This window comes from Tetrahymena thermophila (genome assembly GCF_000189635.1).
Source record: "Tetrahymena thermophila SB210 genomic scaffold scf_8254583, whole genome shotgun sequence".
In the NCBI taxonomy this organism is placed as follows: Eukaryota; Ciliophora; class Oligohymenophorea; order Hymenostomatida; family Tetrahymenidae; genus Tetrahymena; species Tetrahymena thermophila.
In genome coordinates, this window is record NW_002476354.1 from 17,002 (window position 1) to 39,957 (window position 22,956).

The 22,956-nt window shown below is 20.3% G+C and overlaps 6 protein-coding genes across 6 annotated transcripts in view; 4 read left to right on the top strand and 2 right to left on the bottom strand. All coding sequences in view use genetic code 6, as the record gives it.

The window, feature by feature from the left end:
- The window catches only part of TTHERM_01120610 (transmembrane protein, putative), a gene marked incomplete at both ends in the record, with an annotated part of 436 nt that extends 365 nt beyond the window's left edge, over positions 1-71 (top strand). Inside the window, one exon of the mRNA XM_001019562.3 lies at positions 1-71. This exon is cut by the window's left edge and continues 126 nt beyond it. Within this exon, the coding sequence (XP_001019562.3) occupies positions 1-71 (71 nt within the window).
- A 1,889-nt stretch (positions 72-1,960) lies between these two features.
- TTHERM_01121610 (kinase domain protein, putative) lies at positions 1,961-5,087 on the bottom strand (the record flags this gene model as incomplete). The annotated part of the gene is made up of 7 exons (XM_001019563.1): positions 1,961-2,050; positions 2,416-2,467; positions 2,866-2,955; positions 3,125-3,193; positions 3,568-3,657; positions 3,838-3,913; positions 5,036-5,087. 7 exons carry the CDS (start codon positions 5,085-5,087, stop codon positions 1,961-1,963), a joined length of 519 nt encoding a protein of 172 aa, XP_001019563.1.
- Positions 5,088-5,493: 406 nt separating this feature from the next.
- Positions 5,494-10,177, top strand: TTHERM_01121620 (cyclic nucleotide-binding domain protein; the record flags this gene model as incomplete). Its single annotated transcript, XM_001019564.2, has 3 exons — positions 5,494-7,709; positions 7,837-8,299; positions 8,642-10,177. 3 exons carry the CDS (start codon positions 5,494-5,496, stop codon positions 10,175-10,177), a joined length of 4,215 nt encoding a protein of 1,404 aa, XP_001019564.2.
- Positions 10,178-11,005: 828 nt separating this feature from the next.
- TTHERM_01121630 (cyclic nucleotide-binding domain protein) lies at positions 11,006-15,902 on the top strand (the record flags this gene model as incomplete). The annotated part of the gene is made up of 3 exons (XM_001019565.2): positions 11,006-13,221; positions 13,349-13,811; positions 14,352-15,902. The coding sequence occupies 3 exons, from the start codon at positions 11,006-11,008 to the stop codon at positions 15,900-15,902; spliced, it is 4,230 nt and encodes a 1,409-aa protein (XP_001019565.2).
- Positions 15,903-17,563: 1,661 nt separating this feature from the next.
- On the bottom strand, positions 17,564-20,969 carry TTHERM_01121640 (hypothetical protein; the record flags this gene model as incomplete). The annotated part of the gene is made up of 13 exons (XM_001019566.3): positions 17,564-17,660; positions 17,788-17,871; positions 18,006-18,095; positions 18,570-18,659; positions 18,807-18,896; positions 19,400-19,489; positions 19,641-19,733; positions 19,845-19,934; positions 20,033-20,122; positions 20,379-20,468; positions 20,586-20,675; positions 20,823-20,872; positions 20,931-20,969. The coding sequence occupies 13 exons, from the start codon at positions 20,967-20,969 to the stop codon at positions 17,564-17,566; spliced, it is 1,083 nt and encodes a 360-aa protein (XP_001019566.3).
- A 1,942-nt stretch (positions 20,970-22,911) lies between these two features.
- The window catches only part of TTHERM_001121650 (cyclic nucleotide-binding domain protein), a gene marked incomplete at both ends in the record, with an annotated part of 3,412 nt that continues 3,367 nt past the window's right edge, over positions 22,912-22,956 (top strand). Inside the window, one exon of the mRNA XM_012798489.1 lies at positions 22,912-22,943. Within this exon, the coding sequence (XP_012653943.1) occupies positions 22,912-22,943 (32 nt within the window). The remainder of the gene's footprint in view (positions 22,944-22,956) is intronic.

Genomic DNA, 22,956 nt, shown 5'->3' on the forward strand with positions numbered 1-22,956 from the left:
AAAATTATTTATTTGCTCATATTTATTTAAAATTATTTTTTCTTAATATAAATAAAATAAACAAAAAATGAAAATTTAATTTTTAAACTAATAAAATAATCAAAAATGCAGATAATTATTAATTAATATTTAATTTTACCTTTTAAATTATCCTTTAAATAAAAAAAGCAAAATATGAATGAATAAGAACAATATAATAGTTATTTATTTTGTTATTTTACTAAATAAAATTATTATTTGTAATTATTTATTTATTATAAACTAGATAGATATATATGTAAGTAAGTAAGTATAAAATCAAATTTAAAATTAAAATAATTTACTACTTCATTTATTAAAATTTTTATCAAATGCATTATATTTTCTATTGTAATTATCAATATTCACTAATTAATATTCATTTGGACTAATCTATTTGTCTTAAAAATTTTTAGAGCAAGCTATCTCTTTTTTTATTCTATTATACTTTTTTTGAAGAAGATTAAAATACATTAGCTTAAATATATTTATTATTCATAGGTATTTCAATCAATATTAGTTATAAAAAAATTAATACTGAAACAAAATCTTACTGTTTTTTTTCAAATTTGAGTGTTAGAAATGATAGTTTTTAGCATTTTGATAAACAAGAGCATAGATTTAATAAGTTCTCAAAAGATATTTTACTGCAGCTTTTAATTGTTTTAAATTTAAAATTTTTAGTTTTAAATAAAATGAATTTATTAATATTTGAGAAATTTAAAAGTATATATTTCAATTTAATAAATCTTAATTTTAAAATAAGAATTTAATTAAATCTATATATAATATATTTAAATTAAATTAAATTAAATAATAAATAAATAAATTTACCCAATCCCAAGATCCAAGTTGTTAAGATTATTACAATTAATTAATAAAGACACTAAATTTTAAATACTCTTATCATCAATTTAACCACATCTTTTAATCAATTAATATTTTTTTGTATTTTTAATAAACAAAAAATTAATTTAGAAATTTGTTTAGTTAATTCACTTAATAATTTCAAATTTGTAAATAAAATTGATAAAAGAAAGAAGAATATTTATTTTTCATTTTTTGCACAATTAAAAATTAAAATTAATTTTTAATCTTCTATCTTAATTTTATTTAATTTTTGTTTTAATTGAATTGAAAAATTAAATGAAAATTTAGTCAATATACTCTAAATCCTTAATTAATAAATAAGCTATTTTTATTCAAAGATAAGCTTTTGATTAAGTAATTTTTTGTTTAAGGAACTTAAAATTTAATATTTTAACCTAAATAGATTTTATTTATGAATATTTGCGGTGTTAAAATTTATCTAATTAATTAATGAAATAAAGATATAATTTACATAACTGTTAGTGAAAGTTCTGAAAGTTTTGAACAGTTTGTTAAGGTAGAATTTAAATCTTAAAAAAATTAACTCTCATTATCAAGAAGGCTATTAAATAATTTAATTAATATTTTACTTTTATTTAAAATGAGAAAAAAAATAGAATAAATGAAATGATTGATAGATAGATAGATATATTTTTAATATTTATTATTGATATCCTAACTACCTAAATAATAAATAAAAACTTTAAAATTAATTAATAATTTATTTGATGCTTACTAAATGCTGAAATAAAATGATGAGAGATTTTTGCAGTTTTTTAAATTTAAGACTATATCAGAGATCCTCTTAGTTTAAACATAGTTTTAGCTTTTAATAAAATTTACATATAAATTTTTATTTTTTATGAACAGTTAAATGTAATTAATGAGTTTAAATAAAAATATCTATAAAATGGTATTAAATTCTTGCATTTCTATCTTTTAATAAAAAGTTAACAATAAATTTATTTAATTCATTTTTAACTTTAATATTTGTTTTTCTTAACTTTTGATAAAATCAAGCAAGCTAAGCCATTATAAAAATTAAATTTTTAAAGTTTTTTTATTAATTTACTCAAGATAGAGACCCAATTTTGTTAGATGAAAGAGATTTGCAAAATAAAATCCTATTTTTTCTGTGCTTTGATAAGAAATTTTATTATTCCTATTAATAAATAAAAATAAAAAAATATAATATAATATTTATTTTTTTTTATTTCAGAAAAAAAAAGAAACTTGAATAAAAGTAAAATTTACTAAAGATTAATGATTAATGATGAAAGATTAGTCTTTTTTGCTAAAAAATAAGTTAAATCGTAAGTGCCCTAATCTCCTATTTTATTTTATCTTTTCATATTTTATGATGGTGTTAATTTTCTTTAAAAACTACTTTAAAAATATAAGCTAATTAATCTTAATTTGAAAATGAAAAGTTAGCTAAATAAGTATCTAAAAATTGATTAAAATAATATTTCCTTCATGCATGCTAACTAACCATTTTATGAATATAAAAAAAGAAAAATATTTTACTTAAGATTCAGGTTCAGGCTTCTGAGTTTAGATGCTTAAGTTAATGAGAATCCTAAATAATTGACACCCTCATTACCAATCTAACAATCTCTTTTGTTAAAATAAATATTTTTATTTATAATTTACTTTTTATTTTTTTGTTTAATAAGAATTTAAAAAATTAATTAATGACTAATTGATTGAATTAATATAAATATTTTAAAATAAAAGATTTTTTTTTACTAAAGAAATAACATCAAATAAGAAAGATTTGGAATTTTTGTTAAATGAGTTAACTTTGAAAGACCTAAATCACCAACTAAATTTTAACTTTTTCATATATTATGAATATTTTTGAAAAAGAAAACTAAAAAAATAAAGAAAAATCTAAAATAAAATGAAGGTATGGATAATTCTTTCATTTATTATAATATTTTTAATAAAGCAATTAAGTTGATCTATCTATTTTACTTTAAGGTAAGTCTTAAATCAGTCAGTGTCTAGCAGTTTGCTAAAGATTAACTCAAAATTGATTAATCTTAAACATCAAGATAATTTTTACTTAAATTTAATATTTTATTTTTAATATCAAAAAAATTACTGAAATAAATTTAGAGTAAAAATTTAACAAAAAATAAATAAAAGAAATTGAATTAATTTTTCAATCGTTGATTAATTTAAATAAAAACATATTTATGAATTAATTATTTAAAGATTTTCTTATATTTACATAAGCTTAAGTCCTAAAATTTAAAGATTAGAGATCTTTGTTAACGAAGAAAATAAATTTTGCACTTCACTATACATTATATTATTTCTTTTAGTTTATTAAAATTAATTTTACCAATTTTAAACTTAATAAGCAAATAAAAAAAAATAAAAAAATAAAAAATAAATAACTAATTCTTCATCAGCCATCAAATTACTAAAATCATAAATTGAGAAATTTATTTTTCTTTCATTTTATAAATTTTTACATTTAATTAATAAATATACTCCCTCTAAAAATAAAAAAAAATAATCCAATTAATTTTTCGGAATATCATTTAAGGGAGGGATTTTCAATTAAAAGAATGAAAGAGTTTGAAAAAATTGAAAAAAATATTTATAATTAATTATGTTTGAATAATAAAAAAAAACCCATGATTAATAAAAATAAAAATAATTATTTACGAAAGATCAAGTTACAAGGAAGAAAGGTTTGCACATTTTTCAAGACCTTGAATTATATCAGATAAACCATTTTTACCAAGACAATATTTTCTTGTTAATTTAAAAAAAACATATTTTATTTTATTAATTTATTTTAATTTTATGATTATAATTAAAAGATTAAATAAATAAATAAAATACTTTTTTTTTAAGTTAATGCTCTAAGATAACTTAAATATATAAAAGAATTAAAATAACTTAATAAAACGCATAATAAATATATATTTTTACCCTAAAATAAGCTCCAAATTGGTGAGTTTGGTGCAGCCAGCAAATAAAAGATGTAATCTTTATGTATTACTTTAGGCTATAAACAAAGATCTTATATTATAAGTTATATTTAAATTAATTATATATTACTATTTAACTTCTTTTAAAATAAGAAAATTCTACTAATAATTTTTGATATTTTAATTTTTTATGAGAGCATTTAAGAAAAATAAATAAATAAATCAACAAAAAAATTTACTAAATATTAATTTTAAGATTTGTAAGATTAGTGAAGTTAGCTAATTTAGAGCTTAGACACTCTAGATTATTTTCAAATGTTAAAAAGCTATTAAAAATATTTTAAAATTAGAATTGTAAGTTATAATAAATAAATAAATATTATTCAAAATTATTTAAAATATATTTAAAAAATAAATGAATGAATCAGATTAATAAATTGTTAAAAAATATTAAAAATTTGTTCAATAATTTTAATTTAACTGGAAAATAAGTTAAAGATCTGAGTTGGATAATTCTGATGAGCTTAACAACTTTAAATTAATAAAAATAAAATTCGTTTATTAATACTCTTTATAATAAAAAATTACATCTTCTAATTTATAATAGGTTTATAACTTTTACATCTTTTTTTTTATCGACAAAAAGACTTAAAGGAAATTTAATTTCAGATTTTATGAATAATCAATTCTTTCTTTCTTTATTTATTTTTAGATAAAAGTGAATTTTAATGTTATAAAAATACTTTCTTAGATAAAAAACTATATTAGCTTTAAGATAAATTTATCCTATTAAAAATCAGCATGCTATTTATCCTCAATATTTTCCAATTTTAGGTAAATTAGATTATTTATTTTTTAAAAGAGTAAGAAAAGTTTTTTTTTATAACTTTCTTTAACATGCGAATATAAATAAGTAAAACTGTGATAATAGATTATTATTGAAATGAAATTATGTTCACTCTAACCTATTAGCCATATAATAATCTAATTTCAAAAAAAGATAATTCAACATTTTTCTTTTAATAAATAAGTAAATAAAAATGTTATATAAAATAAATAAATAACTTAATTTAAAATTTTACATTTTAATTTAAAAAAAATAAATTTGGTTTAACAATAATAAAAGAAGACTTTAATAATAAATTTAAAAAATTAGAATTTATTATTTTAATCTATAGTTCTTCTTTCTTGTGTCATACATACATAACATCCACAAGAATTTAATTATTTCGAAGTTCTTTACTTATTCATGTTTTTTAATAATAATAAGTTAAATATAATAACTTATTACATAACAATAATACTCTCTTAATTTTAATAAATAAATAAACAGTACTTATTAAAAATCTAATTTTATATTGGTAGATAGATAGATAGATACTTTTTATATTTTTTTACAAATAAATAAATACAAAAATATTTTGATTAAATTATAGTTTAATAGAATAACAACCTCATTTGCTTAATTAGAAAATTAAAACTGTATCTCTTTATATTTAGAATATTAATAACTACTGATTGAATTTAATTTGCTCTAATAATTGCATGATTTAATAAATTATGGTTATAAATTAATTGAAATTAAATTAAATATGTAATACAAATTATAAACATTTTTTATATATTAAATATTATAAATAAATTATTAAAAAGGAAGATGAGACTAAGCATTTAAAAATTAAATTTTGAAAAAACTTAAAAAGAGCATGATGAAATGGTAGAGATTTTTCACTAACGCTAGAATGAAAAAACTCTTACAGAGGATGAAATAGGAACAAAAATGGTGTCTACAAACAGGGTTTAATCTTCATTTTAAGAATTAAGCACAAAATAAATATTTTAGGATAATAATTTTAGCAAAAAAATTCCAAATATAGGGCAAGTACTTGACAGTAAAAAGAGACTTTAGTATTATAATGAAGATAACTCACTTAAATATGCCTAAACTTAGAATGATGTTAGCAGTATTTAAAATGAGAGTTCTAAAAATAATCATTTTAGCTTCATAAAGAAAGAATAAAAATATCAATAAAGTTCTTTGAGTGCTTCTGTATAATATGAAAGCAAATCGCTTATATTGGATGAACAAGTAGAAAATAAAACAAATATATTGCAAATAGGTGGTATAAACAGTGGCTTAAATTTTATTATTAGTCCAACTTTTAGGAAGAAGAGTGTAAATAGCCAAACAGACACTCCTCTAGACTAGTAAAATTTTTCATAACAAGAGGGATTAAATTTAAATAGCCCATAAGTATATTCTAACATTGATAGTAAATTTGCAGATGCTCAGGATAAATCGCAATCAATTTAGTTTAGTTGCTAAAAAAGCAATTAGTAGGATTTAATAGAATAGTCAGTTAATGATTAAGGTAGAGATGTATTTTCAAATTAATCTTAATCAAGTGGAATAGCAATTGAAAGCTCAAACAAAAAGCAGAAATAAAGCTAGGTTTCTTAAATTGAATCAAAGAAAAAAGAATCAAAGAAGTTTACAGAAGTGGAAAAGTAAATACACTAAAAAAAAACATAAAAAAGAACTGTAAATTTTATCCACATAATTATGAAGATGAAAAACTATGCATACAAGATGACTTCAAATATTGAATCAAAAAGACTTGCCCTACTATAAAGACAGAATTTTTTCTATTTAAGAGATAAAACAATAAATTATGACAATTAAGAGAAGGAAGGCTATGAATTTTATGATTATAGCCACTTTTAAAAGCTTATTCATCTCATATTTTAGCTAATTTAATCAATTAATTTACTAAAAGGATTAATTCAAAAGATTCCTACTATTCCTTTATTTCTACCTTAATCTTTATGGAAATTTATATGGGATATTTTTAATATGATAATTGTAATTATCTTCTTCTTCTATCTTCCTCTTTACTTTATTTATGGCATTCTATTCAAAGAAGTTTTTTATTTTGAAGGTCTTGATATCCTGCTTGCTATTATAGCAACTCTTGATATTTTCATCAATTTAAATACAGTCCTGTACAGAAAGGGTAATCTTCTCCACTCAAGAACTCTCATCTTACTCGAATATATTTCTAAAAATGGTCTTCTTAACATCACTTTTGTTGCAATTTTGTGGATTGTTTTAGCTTCACAAAGAAGCTAGCTTTAATTAATTTAAAATTATAGATTCAGTATTATTTTTTTTGTGGTCGCGCTATTCAAAGTTTTCAAATAGAATTCATTCAAAAATAGAATTTATGACAGGTTTTATTTGAGAAAGATAAATCGAGGAATCATCAGCTTGATGCAAATTTTCTTCAATTTGTTCATTGTTTCTCATGTATTTGCTTGCATTTGGCTTGTAGTTGGTAAAATAAATTAGACATAAGACTCTATTATTTGCGGGTAATAAGATCCTGACATTATTACCAATAATTGTTCTTATACATGGCTTGATAAATTAAAAGGAATACAAAATCTAACTTTCTATGAATAGTATTTGAGAGCTTATTATTTCACTACTGTAACCATGATTACTGTGGGCTACGGTGACATAACACCTGTTAATAGTATAGAATATTTACTTTCTATTTTAACCATGCTTATAGCTTGTGGTATGTTTGGATACAGCTTGAATTCTATTGGACAAATATTATCAGAAATGGACATTAACAATAAAGAATATGATGAACATTTTAATGCGATATATGGATACATGCATAAAAAAAACGTATCAACTGACTTACAGGTGTAAGTGAGAGAATATTTGCAATATTATTTTATTCAGTCAAATTAAGAAGATATTCAAAAGCAGCAAAAAGTAATCTAATTATTGCCTGAGACCCTACAAAATTAGATTATGCTTGAGGCTAATAAGATAATTTTCGAAAGCTCAAAGCTTTTTAAGTAACTAAATGTTTTTCAATTTTTATATTGATTTTCTATTGAATTGATGGTTATTTTTCAATTTAGAGGAAACAAAATTTTTAAGAAATTTAATTTGTTTTTGTGTAATCAATTTTTTTAAAAATAGGAATAATTTCAGTGAATAAATTATCTAAAAGACGATAAAGTTGATTGAGTAAAAAGAATTTAGACCTGGTTAAAAGATTATTTCCTAAAACGAAGAAAATGACAATTTCATATATTTCATAGAAAAAGGAAGCGTAGAAATTTATAATAGTAATAATAACGAACAACTAAAGCTGCTTCATAAAGGAGATTAGTTTGGAGAAATTTAATTCTTTACTGGTTAAGTAAGTCAAGTATCAGTAAGAAGCGTTGAATTCACTAAATTGCTAGTAATCAAAAGAAGCTGTTTCTTTGAATTAATTTAAAGTTCACCCTTAGACTTAGAAAGATATTGCATGATAAAAGACTCAATTCTTTACAGTAACAAATTAGAAATGGCTGAAGTATTTTGTTACTGTTGTAAATCCAGCAATCATTTCGTCACCTAATGTAATTTCATTCATCTCCAGCTTGACAAATACAAAGTAAAACGAAAAAAAACTCATATTTTTTAATATTTATTTTTCAAGCTTTAACTTTCCATAAATTTTAAACAAAAAACGACTTCAAATTCAAATGCAAAATTTTTGAAGTAAATTTTATTTTAAATTTAATAATTATTTTTTTTAAGCAAAATATTTTTCAAGTTAAAATTCAAAATTTTTAAGTAAAATTTTATTTCAAAGTTAATTAAATAATAATTATTTTATTTCATATAAAAAAAGGACTTAAAAAATATTAAATTATTATTATTTCCATTTTTGCATTTTTTAATAGATTAATTATTAATTAATTATTTAAAAATTAATTTATTTTTGTTAACTTAGATCATAAAAGAATATGTGAAAAATGATTTTTAAGTAAGAGACTAAGATATTTAAAGAAGAAAGTTCTCTTACCAAACTCTGCAAATATAAGATTAAATTGAAGATAGAGCTAGATAATTTGTAGATGATAATATTGAGGATTTATATACGTAAGGATGGTTCAATGAGCTCATTTAGTTGGAGTTTTAAGATTAGATCATTTAATTTAAGTGTAATAATGGAAATGCAAGCCATCCTAGCTTGAAAACTGTAAACTAATAATAAAACCAATAATATTTTTAGAAAATGAAAACAAACTAAAATATTTAAAACTAACTCTCCAACATCAAAATTCAGTATCAAAAAGCGAAGAATATAATTGCCAATATTTAAGATAGCTAAAGTATGAATATTTATTCAGAGTTATATCCGTTTGATAAGTCTAGTACGCAAATATAATAGAAATCTAATAATAACTTTTAACATGCACTTTCAGCATTAGATGATTTCTCACAGAGCCCTCATGCCTTTAATTTAAACAAAAAAGTATAATTCTCTACAAATTCTTTGTAAGAAAATAATGAAGATAATTAAGCAGATAACAAGTCTATTCAAGTTTAGTCTTCTTAATTTATCAATAATAATATTGCTCCAATTAACTTTCATCACTATTAAACTGTTGGAGATTGCTCAAATTTCAATACTCCAACAAATAGACAGCGCCATCAATCGAATATCTCTGAGTCATCTCCTAAATCTGCTAATAACAACATTTATGTGAATGTGAATAGTGCAAATTATTACCACCAAAATAGTGGATAAAATAATATTAACAACTAACCTATGCATGGAATTTAGTACCATAATCCTTACATTAACGATATAATTTAACAATATGCATATTATGAGTCCTCCAATTAGTTGAGCAATTAAGACACTTACTCTTAAGTTGGTTATTAAAATGTACAAGATGATAATCAATTCTACAACAGGCAAATAAATCAATAAAAAATAGCTAACCAAAATGAAAAGAACCAAAAGTAAAAAGAGTATGCTAATTTGAGAGAGAGTATTAAAAAAAGTACCTTGATAACAGAAGCTCTTCAAAGAAAGAAATCTTTTAATCCTCTATTAATGAGCAAATAATTAAGCAGTATAAATTAAAGATAGGTAAATGAAGCGCTTATTAAGCAGTTAAAAGAACTGGTTCAAATGCCTCATGGCCTGACTATGTAACAAGGTTATTTATAATTTGAAACCCTAAAAAATTACTAAGTTTATTTACCTTAAAATAACTATGACAGAGTTATTCTCTCTTATTCAGTTCTTTTGAGAAAAAATCAGGCATTTTAATAAATTTACAAAACAAAAAAAAGTTTCTAAAACAAAAATGATAATGAAAAACTCATTAAAATTCAAAAAACTTAAGTATAAAATAATAACGAAAATTCTAAAAAATCGATCCAATATTTAAAAAATATACTTAAACAAAACTAATTAGAGAGTAATTAGGAAGAATCAAATGAAGAAAACCACAAAAAAAATTCAACAGGTTGAATGATTGTTTTTTTTAAAAGAAAATTAGTTATGAAATTATGAATTTAATTTTTTAAATAGTTTATTTCTTTTCATAATTTATAATGTAAAATATTTCAAAAAAAATTCTAAATAATTTTAAGCAAATTTATTTTATGTTGCCTGCCTGATGTACAAGCACTCCAAAGTAACTTTTTTTAAATAAATTATAATTAGTGTTTAAAATTTATGAAAAAAATAGAATTAAATTATACAAACTTTTAATTAATTCAATATTTTGATTGCATTTTTAAAAAACCCCCTTAAAAATATATAATAAAAATGGAAAGTATTCCCCTCTAATAAATTATATTGAATAAATACTTGGTAAACTTTAAGTTAAATTGATAAAAAATATATTTAATTATAAAAATCACTAAAGGTAAATTAGTAACAAAAAAAATATTTTATAATACTTCAAATTTTTATTTAAAGTTAACTAGTAATTTTTATTAATTGTGATTTTATTTTTGTTTAATAATATACTCTTTATTTTGATAAATAAATAGATAGTACTTATTAAAAATCTAATTTTACTTTTTATATTTTTTTATAAATAAGTAATTACAAAAATAATTATGATCAAATTATAGTTAAATAGAAATAACAAGCTTTTGTACTTAATTAGTAAATTCAAACTGTTTCTCTTCATATTTAGCATATTAATAAATACTGATTAAATTCTGCTGAAATAATTGTTTTATTTAATCAATTGTGGTTATAAATTAATTAAAATTAAATTAAATATGTAATACAAATTATAAACATTTTTTAGATAATAAATAGTATAAATTAATTATTAAAAGGAAGATGAGACTAAGCATTTAAAAATTAAATTTTGAAAAAACTTAAAAAGAGCATGATGAAATGGTAGAGATTTTTCACTAACGCTAGAATGAAAAAACTCTTACAGAGGATGAAATTGGAACAAAAATGGTGTCTACAAATAGGGTTTAATCTTCATTTTAAGAATTAAGCGCAAAATAAATATTTTAGGAAATTAACTTTAGCAATAAAATTCCAAATATAGGGCAAGTACTTAACAGTAAAAAGAGACTTTAGTATTATAATGAAGATAATTCATTTAAATAAGCTTAAAGTTAAAATGATATTAGCAATATTTAAAATGAGAGTTCTAAAAATAATCAATTTAGCTTCATAAAGGAAGAACAAAAATAGTAATTAAGCTCTTTGAGTGTTTCTGTTTAATATGAAAACAAATCGCTTATATAGGATGAATAAGTAGAAAACAAAACAAATATATCGCAAATATGCGGCATAAACAGTGACTTAAATTTTAATATTAGTCCAACTTTTAGGAAGAAAAATGCAAATAGCCAAACAAATATTCCTCCAGACTAGTAAAATGCTTCATAACAAGATGGATTAAATTTAAATAGCCCATAAAGATACTCTAATGTTGATAGTAAATCCGCAGATGCTCAGGATAAATCGCAATCAATTTAATTTAGTTGCCAAAAGACTAATTAGTAAGATTTAATAGAATAGTCAGTTAATGATTAAGGTAGAAATTTATTTTAAGACTAGTCTTAATTAAGTGGAATGGCGATGGTAAGCTCAAACAAAAAGCAAAAATAAAGCTTGGCTTCTTAGGTTGGATCAAGAAAAAAAGAATCAAAGAAGTTTACAGAAGTGGAAAAGTAAATACACTAAAAAAAAACATAAAAAAGAACTGTAAATTTTATCCACATAATTATGAAGATGAAAAACTACGCATACAAAATGGCTTCAAATATTGAATCAAAAAGACTTGCGATGCTATAAAGACAGAAGTTTTTCTATTTAAGAGATAAAACAATAAATTATGACAATTAGGAGAAGGAAGGTTATGAGTTTTATGATTACAGCCGCTTTTAAAAGTTTATTCATCTCATTTTTTAGCGAATTTAATCAATTAATTTAATAAAAAGATTAATGCATAGAACTCCTACTATTCCTTTATTTCTACCTTAATCTTTATGGAAATTTATATGGGATATTTTTAATATGATAATTGTAATTATCTTCTTCTTCTATCTTCCTCTTTATTTTATTTATGGCATTCTTTTCAAAGAAGTTTTTTATTTTGAAGGTCTTGATATTTTGCTTGTTATTATAGCAACTCTTGATATTTTCATCAATTTAAATACAGTCCAGTACAGAAAGGGTAATCTTCTCCACTCAAGAACTCTTATCTTGCTTGAATATATTTCTAAAAATGGTATTCTTAACATCTCTTTTGTTGCAATTTTGTGGATTGTTTTAGCTTCACAAAGAAGCTAGCTTTAATTAATTTAAAATTATAGATTCAGTATTATTTTTTTTGTGGTTGCGCTACTAAAAGTTTTCAAATAGAATTCATTCAAAAATAGAATTTATGACAGGTTTTATTTGAGAAAGATAAATCGAGGAATCATCAGCTTGATGCAAATTTTCTTCAATTTGTTCATAGTTTCTCATGTGTTTGCTTGTATTTGGCTTGTAGTTGGTAAAATAAATTAGACATAAAATTCTATTATATGTGGCTAATAAGACACTTACAATAATATCAATAATTGTTCTTATACTTGGCTTGATAAATTAAAAGGAATACAAAATCTAACTTTCTATGAATAGTATTTGAGAGCTTATTATTTCACTACTGTAACCATGATTACTGTGGGCTACGGTGACATAACACCTGTTAATAGTATAGAATATTTACTTTCTATTTTAACCATGCTTATAGCTTGTGGTATGTTTGGATACAGCTTGAATTCTATTGGACAAATATTATCAGAAATGGACATTAACAATAAAGAATATGATGAGCATTTTAATGCGATATATGGATTCATGCATAAAAAAAATATTTCTACTGATTTACAGGTGTAAGTAAGAGAATATTTGCAATATTTTTTTATCCAGTCAAATTAAGAAGATATTCAAAAATAGCAAAAAGTAATCTAATTATTGCCAGAGACCCTACAAAATTAGATTATGCTTGAGGCTAATAAGATAATTTTCGAAAACTCAACGCTTTTTAGGTAACTAAATTTTTTTCAATTTATTGATTGATTTTCTTTTGAATTGATGGTTATTTTTCAATTTAGTGGAAACAAAATTTTTAAGAAATTTAATTTGTTTTTGTGTAATCAATTTTTAAAAAAATAGGAATAATTTCAGTGAATAAATTATCTAAAAGACTATAAAGTTGATTGAGTAAAAAGAATTCAGACCTGGTTAAAGGATTATTTCCTAAAACGAAGAAAATGACAATTGCATATATTTCATAGAAAAAGGAAGCGTAGAGATTTATAACAGTAATAATAACGAACAACTAAAGCTGCTTCATAAAGGAGATCAGTTTGGAGAAATTTAATTCTTTACTGGTTAAGTAAGTCAAGTATCAGTAAGAAGCGTTGAATTCACTAAATTGCTAGTAATCAAAAGAAGCTGTTTCTTTGAATTAATTTAAAGTTCACCCTTAGACTTAGAAAGATATTGCATGATAAAAGACTCAATTCTTTACAGTAACAAATTAGAAATGGCTGATGTATTTTGTTACTGTTGTAAATCCAGCAATCATTTCGTCACCTAATGTAATTTCATTCATCTCCAGCTTGACAAATACAAAGTAAAACGAAAAAAAGCTCATACTTTTTAATATTTATTTTTCAAGCTTTAACTTCCCATAAAATTTTAAACAAAAAATTGCTTCAAATTAAAATGTAAAATTTGTAAGTAAAATTGTATTTTAAGATAACTCAATTAAAAAATATTTTTTTTAAAGCAAAATTTTTTTCAAGTTAATATGTTAAATTTTTAAGTAAAATTTTATTCAAATTTAACTAAATAAAACAATTATTATTTTTCAGATAAATAAATATTTTTAATGATAATTTTAGACAATTAAAGTTGAGTTATATACTAAAAACCCTATTCAAAGATTAATTATTTCTAATAAATTGTTACTAATTAACATAGGAAAATTAAATAGATTTTAATGGTATAAGAGTAAATACAAATAAAATAAAATAATTTTTAAAAGTTGTCTTAACTTTTATTAAAATTTTTTATAAAGAAAATATTAATTAATCTCTTATTATTTCCATTATATTTTTAATAGATTGATTATTAATTATTTAATCATTAATTTATTATTTATCAACGTTAGATCATAAAAGATTATGTGAAGAATGATTTTTAAGTAAGAGACAAAGATATTTAAAGAAGAAAGTTCTCTTACCAAACTCTGCAAATATAAGATTAAATTGAAGATAGAGCTAGATAATTTGTAGATGATAATATTGAAGATTTATATACGAAAGGATGGTTCAATGAGCTCATTTAGTTAGAGTTTTAAGATTAGATCGTTTAATTCAAGGGTAATTATGGAAATGCAAGCCATCCTAGCTTGAAAACTGTAAACTAATAATAAAACCAATAATATTTTTAGAAAATGAAGACAAGCTAAGGTATTTAAAATCAACTCGCCAACATCAAAATTTAATATTAGAAAGTGAAGAATATAATTGCTAATATTTAAGATAGCTAAAGTGTGAATATGTATTCAGAGTTATATCCGTTTGATAAGTCTAGTGTGCAAATATAATAGAAATCTAATAATAACTTTTAACATACATTTTCAGCATATGACGATTTCTCGCAGAGCCCTCATGCCTTTAATTTAAACAAAAAAGTATAATTCTCTATAAATTCGCTGTAAGAAAATAATGAAGATAATTAAGCAGATAACAAGTCTATTCAAGTTTAGTCTTCTTAATTTATCAATAATAATATTACTCCGATTAGCTTTCATCACTATTAAACTGCTGGAGATTGCTCAAATTTCAATACTCCAACTAATAGACAGCGCCACCAATCCAATATCTCTGATACATCTCCTAAATCTGCTAATAATAATATTTATGTGAACCTGAATAGTGCAAATTATTACCACCAAAATAATGGTTAAAATAATATTAACAACTAAACTATACATGGAATTTAGTACCATAATCCTTAAGCAAATAATCCTTATATTAACGATATAATTTAACAATATGTATATTATGAGTCTTCTAATTAGTTGAGCAATTAAGACACTTACTCTTAAGTTGGTTACTAAAATGTACAAGATGATAACTAATTCTACAACAGGTAAATAAATCAATAAAAAATAGCTAACCAAAATGAACAGCAGCAAAAGTAAAAAGAATATGCTAATTTGAGAGAAAATATAAAAAGAAATACCTTGATAACATAAGCTCTTCATAAAAAGAAATCTTTGAATCCTCTATTAATGAGCAAGTAATTAAGTAGTATAAACTAAAGATAGGTAAATGAAACGCTTATTAAGCAGTTAAAAGAACTGGTTTAAATGCCTCATGACCTGACTATGTAACAAGGTTATTTTTAATTCGAAACGCTAAAAAATTACTAAGTTTATTTACCTTAAAATAACTATGACAGAGTTATTCTCTCTTATTCAGTCCTTTTGAGAAAAAATCAGGCATTTTAATAAATTTACAAAACAAAAAAAAGTTTCTAAAACAAAAATGATAATGAAAAACTCATTAAAATTCAAAAAACTTAAGTATAAAATAATAATGAAAGTTCTAAAAAATCCATCCAATATTTAAAAAATTTACTTATACAAAACTAATTAGAGAGTTAGTAGGAAGAATCAAAGGAAGAAAACCACAAAAATAATTCAAAAAACTGATTGATTGATTCATTATTGTTTTTTTCTAAAGAAAATTCAATATTAAATTATATATTAAATTTTTTATTTATTTAATTTCTTTTCATAATTTATAGTGTAAAACATTTCTAAAAAAATCCTTAGTAATTTTAAGCAAACTTATTTTATGTTGCTACTGATGTATAAGCACTCCAAAATATTTTTTTTTTAATTGGGCTTTTACTAAATTATATTTAGCTATCAAAAATTTATTAAAAATTAGAATTATAAATTTAGTAAAAATTAATTAATTTAATATATATATTTATTGCACATTTAAAAACTCCCTTGAAATATAAAATAAATGTCGATGTATTTTTTGAAACATGGTAGAAAATATTTCATAATTTCTAAATTATTAATTACATTAATTTGTAAAAGAAATTTATTTATTTTAACTCGCTTTTCCTTATTAAATTCTCATAATTTTGATTTCTTTTAAAAATGTGGGTAAAAATTTTTTAATTTTGATAAAATTTTATAAATATCTTCGCTTAATGACTTATTCACCATTTCCTAAGCTTACTTTTGGTAAAGTGAGAAAAATTCAAAATTTAGGTAAATGTGAATCGTTGTGTCTGAGCATAAATTTAATTATTCAATGAAAAAAAATGGGGAATTATTGAGCAAATATGAAAAATGTTAATTTCAGTAAAAAAATAGTTTTTTTCATTACTGAACTTAAACTTATAATATTTTTAAATATAATTTAAGTTAGTTGAATAAATTTTATTTTAAAAATAAAATTTCTTATAAAGATAAAAAGATATATGATAAATAGAATATCAAATTTAAAAATAATTATGTAATGGGCTTTATAAGACAATGTATGTTTGTATAAATACATAAAATAAATAATTAATGCACAAAATAGAAAAATAAACTAAAATCAATAACAATCAAAAAATTTAAGATTATTGGTTAAGTTTTATTTATTTATTTGTTTATTTAATTTATTTTGATCAAGCTAGCTTTTTGCCCTAGTAGGAAAAAACCAAATTAATACAATTTTACTGCTTATTCATTGCTAAAAAAGAAGGTTTTGCTGTTTATTTATAAATGAATGAATTTTCTGTTTTATATTTTAAAAAAAAATATTATATGATTTTTTATATGGTTTTAAGAAGTAAGTATGACTTTTTTTAGAAAAAAAACTATTTAAACTAAAAATAAGTTAGTATTTTCTGCGTTAATGTTTATAATTTGAATATCCATGATTTAATTCATAACCATGATTATGGATTCTCTCAAAAATTTTGAGACGTCTAATCCAAAAATGTACCTAATTCTAACCTCTTTTGAGGTCTTCAATATACATTGTTATAATAATAATAGGTAAATAAATATAGATAGATAGATAGATAGATAGATAGATAGATAGATTTTTGCTTACTTTATAAAGCTAAAAGCTAGGTGTAATATTTATATTTTTTATATTATTATCTAAAATGAAGTTTATATTTACTTATTTAATTAATTTGAATTTTATTTTTTTAAAAAAGAAACTTATACTAAAATTAAAATAAATATAAAATAAGAATACATAAAGATGCATGTATTAAAATACTTTAAATAAGAATAAAATGTTGAAATATAGTATAAAAATAAGTAGGTCTGTTTACTTATTTATTTTAAATAAATTATCAATTATGATATCTTAAAGTTTTTAATACTAATTTTTTTATCTTTGCTAAAGTTATCTTCATTAAATAACAGGTTTGATATTCAATATTATTAAATCTATTTTTAATGAATTAATTTGTAATTTATTAGATTATTTAAATCACAAAAATTATCAAATATTAATTTATAAAAAATATTTATAATTTTGACTCAAATCAAACAAATTAATTGAATAAACTTTTACGTTATACTGACTGTTTAAAGATTAATGCATTTTTTTAAAGCAGAGTTAATAAATAACAATCCTTCAGAGTTAAATTCATTCTAACTACAATTTATTTAATTTAGAAAATAATATTAACAAATAAAAATTAAATTAAATAGTATTTAATTTCAAGATTAATTTTATCAAACTAAAATTTATAAAAAAAGTAGGTTTGTTTGTTTTAAAAAATAAATTACTAGAGGTGAAGTTATAAATTTTTTAAGTTTGTACAGTCATTCATAGCAATACCAATACTTTTTACTGCCTCATTTTCAAGTTAATTAGATCTAAAATAAGATAAAAAAATTTTGAAGAAGAAATATCAATATACTAAATTTTCAAAACAATCGTAAGATACTGTTTAATTGAAAAAAAAAATAATCTAAATAATTTAAATTAAAATAATTGTAAAATATGAGTTTAGTAGATATAAAAATAAATTATACACTAAAATAATTGAAAGACTTTGAAGGCCAGTGTTAGTAAAAATTTAACTTAAACCTATTCCAGCTTTTTGACCAAGTTTATTTGAACTTTTTATTAAAAGTATAATAGTTATTTAGTTAGTTAGTTATTTAGATTATTTTTTTTAAATAAATGAAAATATTTGAGAGTAGTTAAATAAATGTATTGAAGTAATATTTGCTTAATAGTAATATAAATTATTTATTTTTTAATTAATTTATATATTAATAAAAATAATAATTAATTTTAGTTTTTAGTTTATAAATGAATCAAATTTTTTATCATAAAATATTTACTAAAGTAGAAGCTTTAAATTTGAGATATTAGAGCAATTTGCTAACGAGATACCTAAGTTCTATGCTCCAAAATCTCCAATTTAATTATAACTTTATTGATAAATTATCATTAAAAAATATTTAAAAATTATCAAAACTAATAAATAAATCATAAGTATTTTATTAAATTTTTTATCAAACATACTTTATTTATTTATTAAGGACAAATAATGCATTAAAAAAAATAAACATTCTCACCTTAGATTTATTTTTAAAGTCTTTAATGACTTAAATTTAATTAAAGCTGAAGCTAAGCCAGTTGCTCCATTATCTTAAATATAGTTTTACCTTTTATAGATTGTTGAGGAAATTAACAAAATTAAAATCGCTAAAAAATTAAAATTATTTAATTAAAGTTAAAAAATATTTAAAAATATAATTAATCAATGAACCAATCTACTAACAAACTTGTTTTCTGACTTTTAGTAAGGAATGATCTCTAAAAGTTTTATGTATTTATTTATTTAATTTTATTATTTAAAAGGGTGATGTTTCGGAGGATGGGGGTGGTTAATTGATAAAAAAATATTTAACATAAAATATTTATAATCAATTATCTAAATATTGTTAGTATTCATTAAATTTTATTTTATTTTTTATCCTCCTTGAAAAATAGTTTTACAAAAGAATCAATATTAATTTTTTTAACTGAGAACTGAGACGAAAGGAAGTGATAGTTACGCTTTAAGCTAAAGCTTTTGCTAGTTATGAAATCCCTAAGTCAAATATTTTATTGTAGCTTTATAATATGATAAATTAAATACTTTTAATATTGAAAAATTTAATTATACTCTAGCAGAAGAGCTAATTTTTGTAGCTTTTTGCATTAAGAGAGTGATTAACATAATCCAGAAACTCCTTTGTTTTTAATTTTATTTGACCTAGAATGATTTTTGTAAATAATTTATATGTTGAAAATGAAACATTTTAAAAAAGAAGAAAATTATTTTTTTCTGATTAAACAAAAATGAAAAATATTGAATTTATTTATTTTAATGAAGAATTAATTTTATTTAATTTAGAATAATTTACTCAAGTTAAAGCTTTAAAATTTTAAGATTGTCACACTTTGCTAAAGCAGAACCTAAGCTCAATACTCCTTCATTTTTGATTTTATTGTTATACCTTACAAAATTAAGATTATAATATCCAATTAAATTCAAATAAGTCATGGTTATAATAAGAAATTAATTATTTTTATTCAATATAAAAAATTTATAAAAATTAATATTTTACCCTAGATCAAGGTATAATTCTTCTATATTTTTAAAGTTTTCTAAAGCTTAGCTTAAGCCAATTGTGCCTTATATACCGATACTGTTTAACCTAGACAATATAAATGAATAAATAAATAAATTATATATTGTTTTTTTAGGTTTGGAACAAAATTCTTTGCAAAAATCTGATAATTAATTGGCTTTTACTTTAAGTTAAGTTTTAAGATTTTGATGCTTGAACAATTTGCTAAACTAAAACCTATGTAAGAACCTCCCAATTCGCCAATTTTATTTGATCTTATAATTAGTAAAAAATATTCTAAGCTTTCAATAATGAAATATAAATATCTAAATAAATATCTAAATAAATATATAAATAAATAAATCTGAGTTACAAATTATTTTATTAATAACTAAATAATAAGCTTAAATTGAAAAGTTTATTTTATAAAATAAAATTTTAACAAGTTAAAATAAAAGAATATTATGCAAAGAAAGAGAGATAATTATTTTACAAATATCTTTGGTTAAAACTAAAAATAAATTTATTTACCTTAAATTTAGATGTAAGGATGATAGATTTTTACACTTAACCAAAGCTGAGCATAGATTTATAGCACCCTGCTAACTGAAATTATTTTAACTTTATTTTAAAATATTAATTTTTCGTCAATATTCTTTTAAATAAATTGTTTAAATTTTTTATATTTTTATTGAATTTATATAAAAAGCTTTCATTAAAAGAATGAATTTTTTCTACTTCAAATTAAGAGTTAAAGTCTTTAGTTATGAGCAATTAGCTAATGAAAGAGCTAATTTTATTGCAAATTCGTCCTCTAATTTATTATTTCTTTTATTATAAAATAATTTTTGATTAAAACAATTTATTTATTTTGATTATCAATTGAATATGAATATAATTATTCAAATATTTAATGCAACTTTTTGAATGGAATAATTATGAATTAAATAAATTTTGAATAAAGTAATAAATTACTAGAAATTTAAATTCAGATTAAGGTGGTTGGCTAAGTTAGAGGTTATAAACTTTAATTCATATAAAAATCTTCTAAGGTACTTCAATAAAAAAAATATTGTATTTTACTTCATTAATATCAGAATAATTTTATTTTTCTTAAAGCATTTTTTTCTCTAAATTTTAATAAATAAAACTTATAAAATAACTTCTTTATTTCTTAAATTTTTTATATTTTAAGTTAAATTTACAATTTATTCATCATAATTTTTTCTCTTAAAATTTAAAATTTATTTATTATAATTTTATAATTAATTATAAGTATCCAATCAACTAATTTAGCATTTGCTTTGAAAAAATTAAAATATTTTAACTTTATTATTTATTCTTTATGAAATATGTATTAAGTTTAGAAAGTAAGTTTTTAAATACAAGTAGGTGCTAGTTAGTATGGTGTTTGTATCTTGATCAAATGTTTTGATTAACTAACTTTATATGAAATTTTTTATTTTTTTTAATGAAAATGGCAAAAAACCTTTTGCAAAAGTTTAATAAAATATACTCAATAACCAAGTCAAAAAAAAATTGGTTTGAAATAATAGTAATTTATTTTTTAATATACTTGTAATTAATTAATAATATTTCCATAAATTGTTAATAAATATTTTTGATAAAAAAAAATAAATGATATCATAGAAAAAATATTTTTAGGATCTATAAAATGTAATTATTTATTTTTTTATGATTATTCTTTCAATTCATTTTTATTAATAAAAAAAGTTTATAAATTCTGAGCTTTAATCTCATTAGGTTCTCCACATTGATCTGAGGTATTTAATTTATTTATAATTAATTTTCAAGTTATTTACAATATTTTTTCACACACATACTCTCATTTTTATTAAAACAGATATTTATTTATTTATTTCATTATTTTAACTTAATTTTCATTTTCTACTTTTTCTTTTATTATTAATAAATTCATTTCTTATTATTTCATTTTTTAATATTTTCCATCTAACTAACTAATTAATAAATTATATATATATTTTTTCAATATTTAAAAAGTTTCAAATAAATTGATGATGAAAGCGCATCAGGCTTAGGTTCTACTTTAGCAAATTGCAGTAATCTCTCAAATTTGACACTTAATCTATAGTAAAAATAGTTTATTTATTTTGGAGTGTGATACTTTTTAATATAAAAATGAATTTAAAATATATATATATAGCTTTCAAAATCTTTTTAATTTAGGATAGGCTATACTAATGAATGAATTGTAAATTTGTTAATTTTTAATTTACTTTTGAATGAAAGTAAATCAAAAATACTTAGATAATTCGAGAAATTATTTCATATATTTCATTTTTTTCATCTAACTAACAAATTAATTATATTTTTTTCTTCAATATTTACAAAGTAGGAATTAAATTGGTGCAACTGGTGCATCAAGCTTAGTATCTGCTTTATCGAAGTGCACTTATCTCTCAAATTTGATACTTGGACTTAGGTAAAAACAATTTATTTGTGAAAGATCATTGTATTATTTAAAATAAAGATGAATTTAAAATATATATTTTGTATGTATATATGTATACTTTTTTTTTTGTTTGTTTGTTTGTTTGTTTGTTAATTAAACTAATTAATTTTTTTATTTAGAGTTTTAAATTTGTAATTAATTAATTAATTTCTTATTATTTCTTATTTTTCTTCCATTTTTTTTCTAACTAATTAATTATATATTTAAAAAGTAACAATTAAATTGGTGGTGAAGGTATGTAAGGTTTATGTCATGCTTTAGCAAGCTGCACTAATCTCTCAAATCTGACACTTTTTCTTGAGTATCAATATTTTATTTGTTTTTGATTTTGATATTTTTTAATAATAAAAATGAATTTAAAGCTTTTATTTAATATTTTAGCTTTTTATTTGATTTATTTTTCTTTCTTTTCTGCATGTATTTGTTTGTTTGTTAATTTAACTTATTAATTTATTCATTTTAGAATTTTAATTTTATTATTAATTATTTCATATTTTTCTTCAATTTTTATTCTAAATAATTAATTATATTTTTTTCTTAAATATTTAAAAAGTGACAATTAAATTAGTGATGAATGTGTAATAGGCTTAGGTAATGCTTTAGTAAACTGCACTC